A 1,331-nucleotide genomic window follows, 5' to 3' on the forward strand; every position below is an offset into this window, starting at 1 on the left:
CCCCTCTCCCTCGGACTCAATCTCTATTTTGACTCTATATATGTGGGCACCTGTTATCTATGAGGGTTCACCCACCCCGGTGAGAGCATTCCTTTCTATTGCGCCTAAAATCTCTATTTCTGCAAATATGTCACGTGTTTCTATTGTTGCTTCCTATGGGGGTACATTACAACAAATCTTGTTTTTCTGCAGCATTGCTTCTATGATCTTAGGAGCACTGGCTGCCATGGCCCAAACGAAAGTCAAAAGACCTCTAGCTCATAGTTCGATTGGACATGTAGGTTATATTCGTACTGGTTTCTCATGTGGAACCTTAGAAGGAATTCAATCACTACTAATTGGTATATTTATTTATGCATCAATGATGATAGATGCATTCGCCATAGTTCCAGCATTACGGCAAACCCGTGTCAAATATATAGCAGATTTGGGCGCTCTAGACAACACGAATCCTATTTCGGCTATGACCTTCTCCATTACAATGTTCTCATACGCAGGAATACCCCCGTTAGCCGGCTTTTGTAGCAAATTCTATTTGTTCTTCGTCGCTCTGGGTTGTGGGGCTTACTTCGTAGCCTCAGTGAGAGTAGTGACTAGCGTTATAGGTCGTTGGGCGGCCGGAAGGTTGCCATGAGTAAGGTTGGGAGACCGAAGGCAGTTTTCCGTGCACCGGACACGTAGCTTACCGAATCAGTTGCAACACAAATGAGAATGCATGCTACGAAAGATAGGGTCGAGTCTGATACATCAACCGTCGACTCCATATCCTTGTACGAGTCCACAATCACTACACGAGATGAACCTGGGTTTGGTGAATGGAAGTTGGCCTTAGGTGTAATAGGACTCCCAGTTACTGCGCACGATCGTATACTGAGGTGCTCCCCGTCGGTGGTTGGAACGACGTGAGCCGGGCCGTGCCTCGATTCCTTTCAAAAAGATGAAGGGACAGAGGTGACTAATTCCCTATCTCATTTGGGGCGGAAAACGAATCGACATCTCGATGTGATACAGCCCTTTCCATTTTCGTTGGGAAAGAACGGTGAAGTCCATCCGAACCCTCCAATGAAGAAATAAGAGGAGAGCAAAGCCCAATGGCGCACGAAGCGCGTGCGGAAGCGGCACAGAGAAATAAAGAAGTGTGGGGGAGAAGCAGCCGAGTTCATTCCCTTTGCTTCCTGGGCCCAAAGCAGTGTTTTGTTTCCTGGCCAAATCAAGGATTTGGGGCTGATTGCAAAAGATATCTGAATAGAAAGATAGATCCATCCATCTATCCATCTATCTAAAAAAGAATCGATTTCGATTTCATGAAACCTTTGATTCAAAGAACTGTG

General features: G+C 46.0%; 1 protein-coding gene across 1 annotated transcript; it reads left to right on the top strand.

Moving 5' to 3' along the window:
• Positions 1–7: 7 nt before the first annotated feature.
• Positions 8–688, top strand: LOC119345236 (NADH-ubiquinone oxidoreductase chain 2-like). The gene has a single exon (XM_037615391.1). The coding sequence runs from the start codon at positions 41–43 to the stop codon at positions 632–634; it is 594 nt and encodes a 197-aa protein (XP_037471288.1). The 5' UTR covers positions 8–40; the 3' UTR covers positions 635–688.
• The last annotated feature ends 643 nt before the right edge of the window (positions 689–1,331 follow it).

Source organism: Triticum dicoccoides, unplaced genomic scaffold, assembly GCF_002162155.2.
Source record: "Triticum dicoccoides isolate Atlit2015 ecotype Zavitan unplaced genomic scaffold, WEW_v2.0 scaffold218222, whole genome shotgun sequence".
NCBI classification, from domain to species: domain Eukaryota; kingdom Viridiplantae; phylum Streptophyta; class Magnoliopsida; order Poales; family Poaceae; genus Triticum; species Triticum dicoccoides.

Excerpts from the sequence above, each read along its gene's own strand:
- LOC119345236 (XM_037615391.1), top strand. The coding sequence starts at position 41 with ATGTGGGCACCTGTTATCTATGAGGGTTCACCCACCCCGGTGAGAGCA.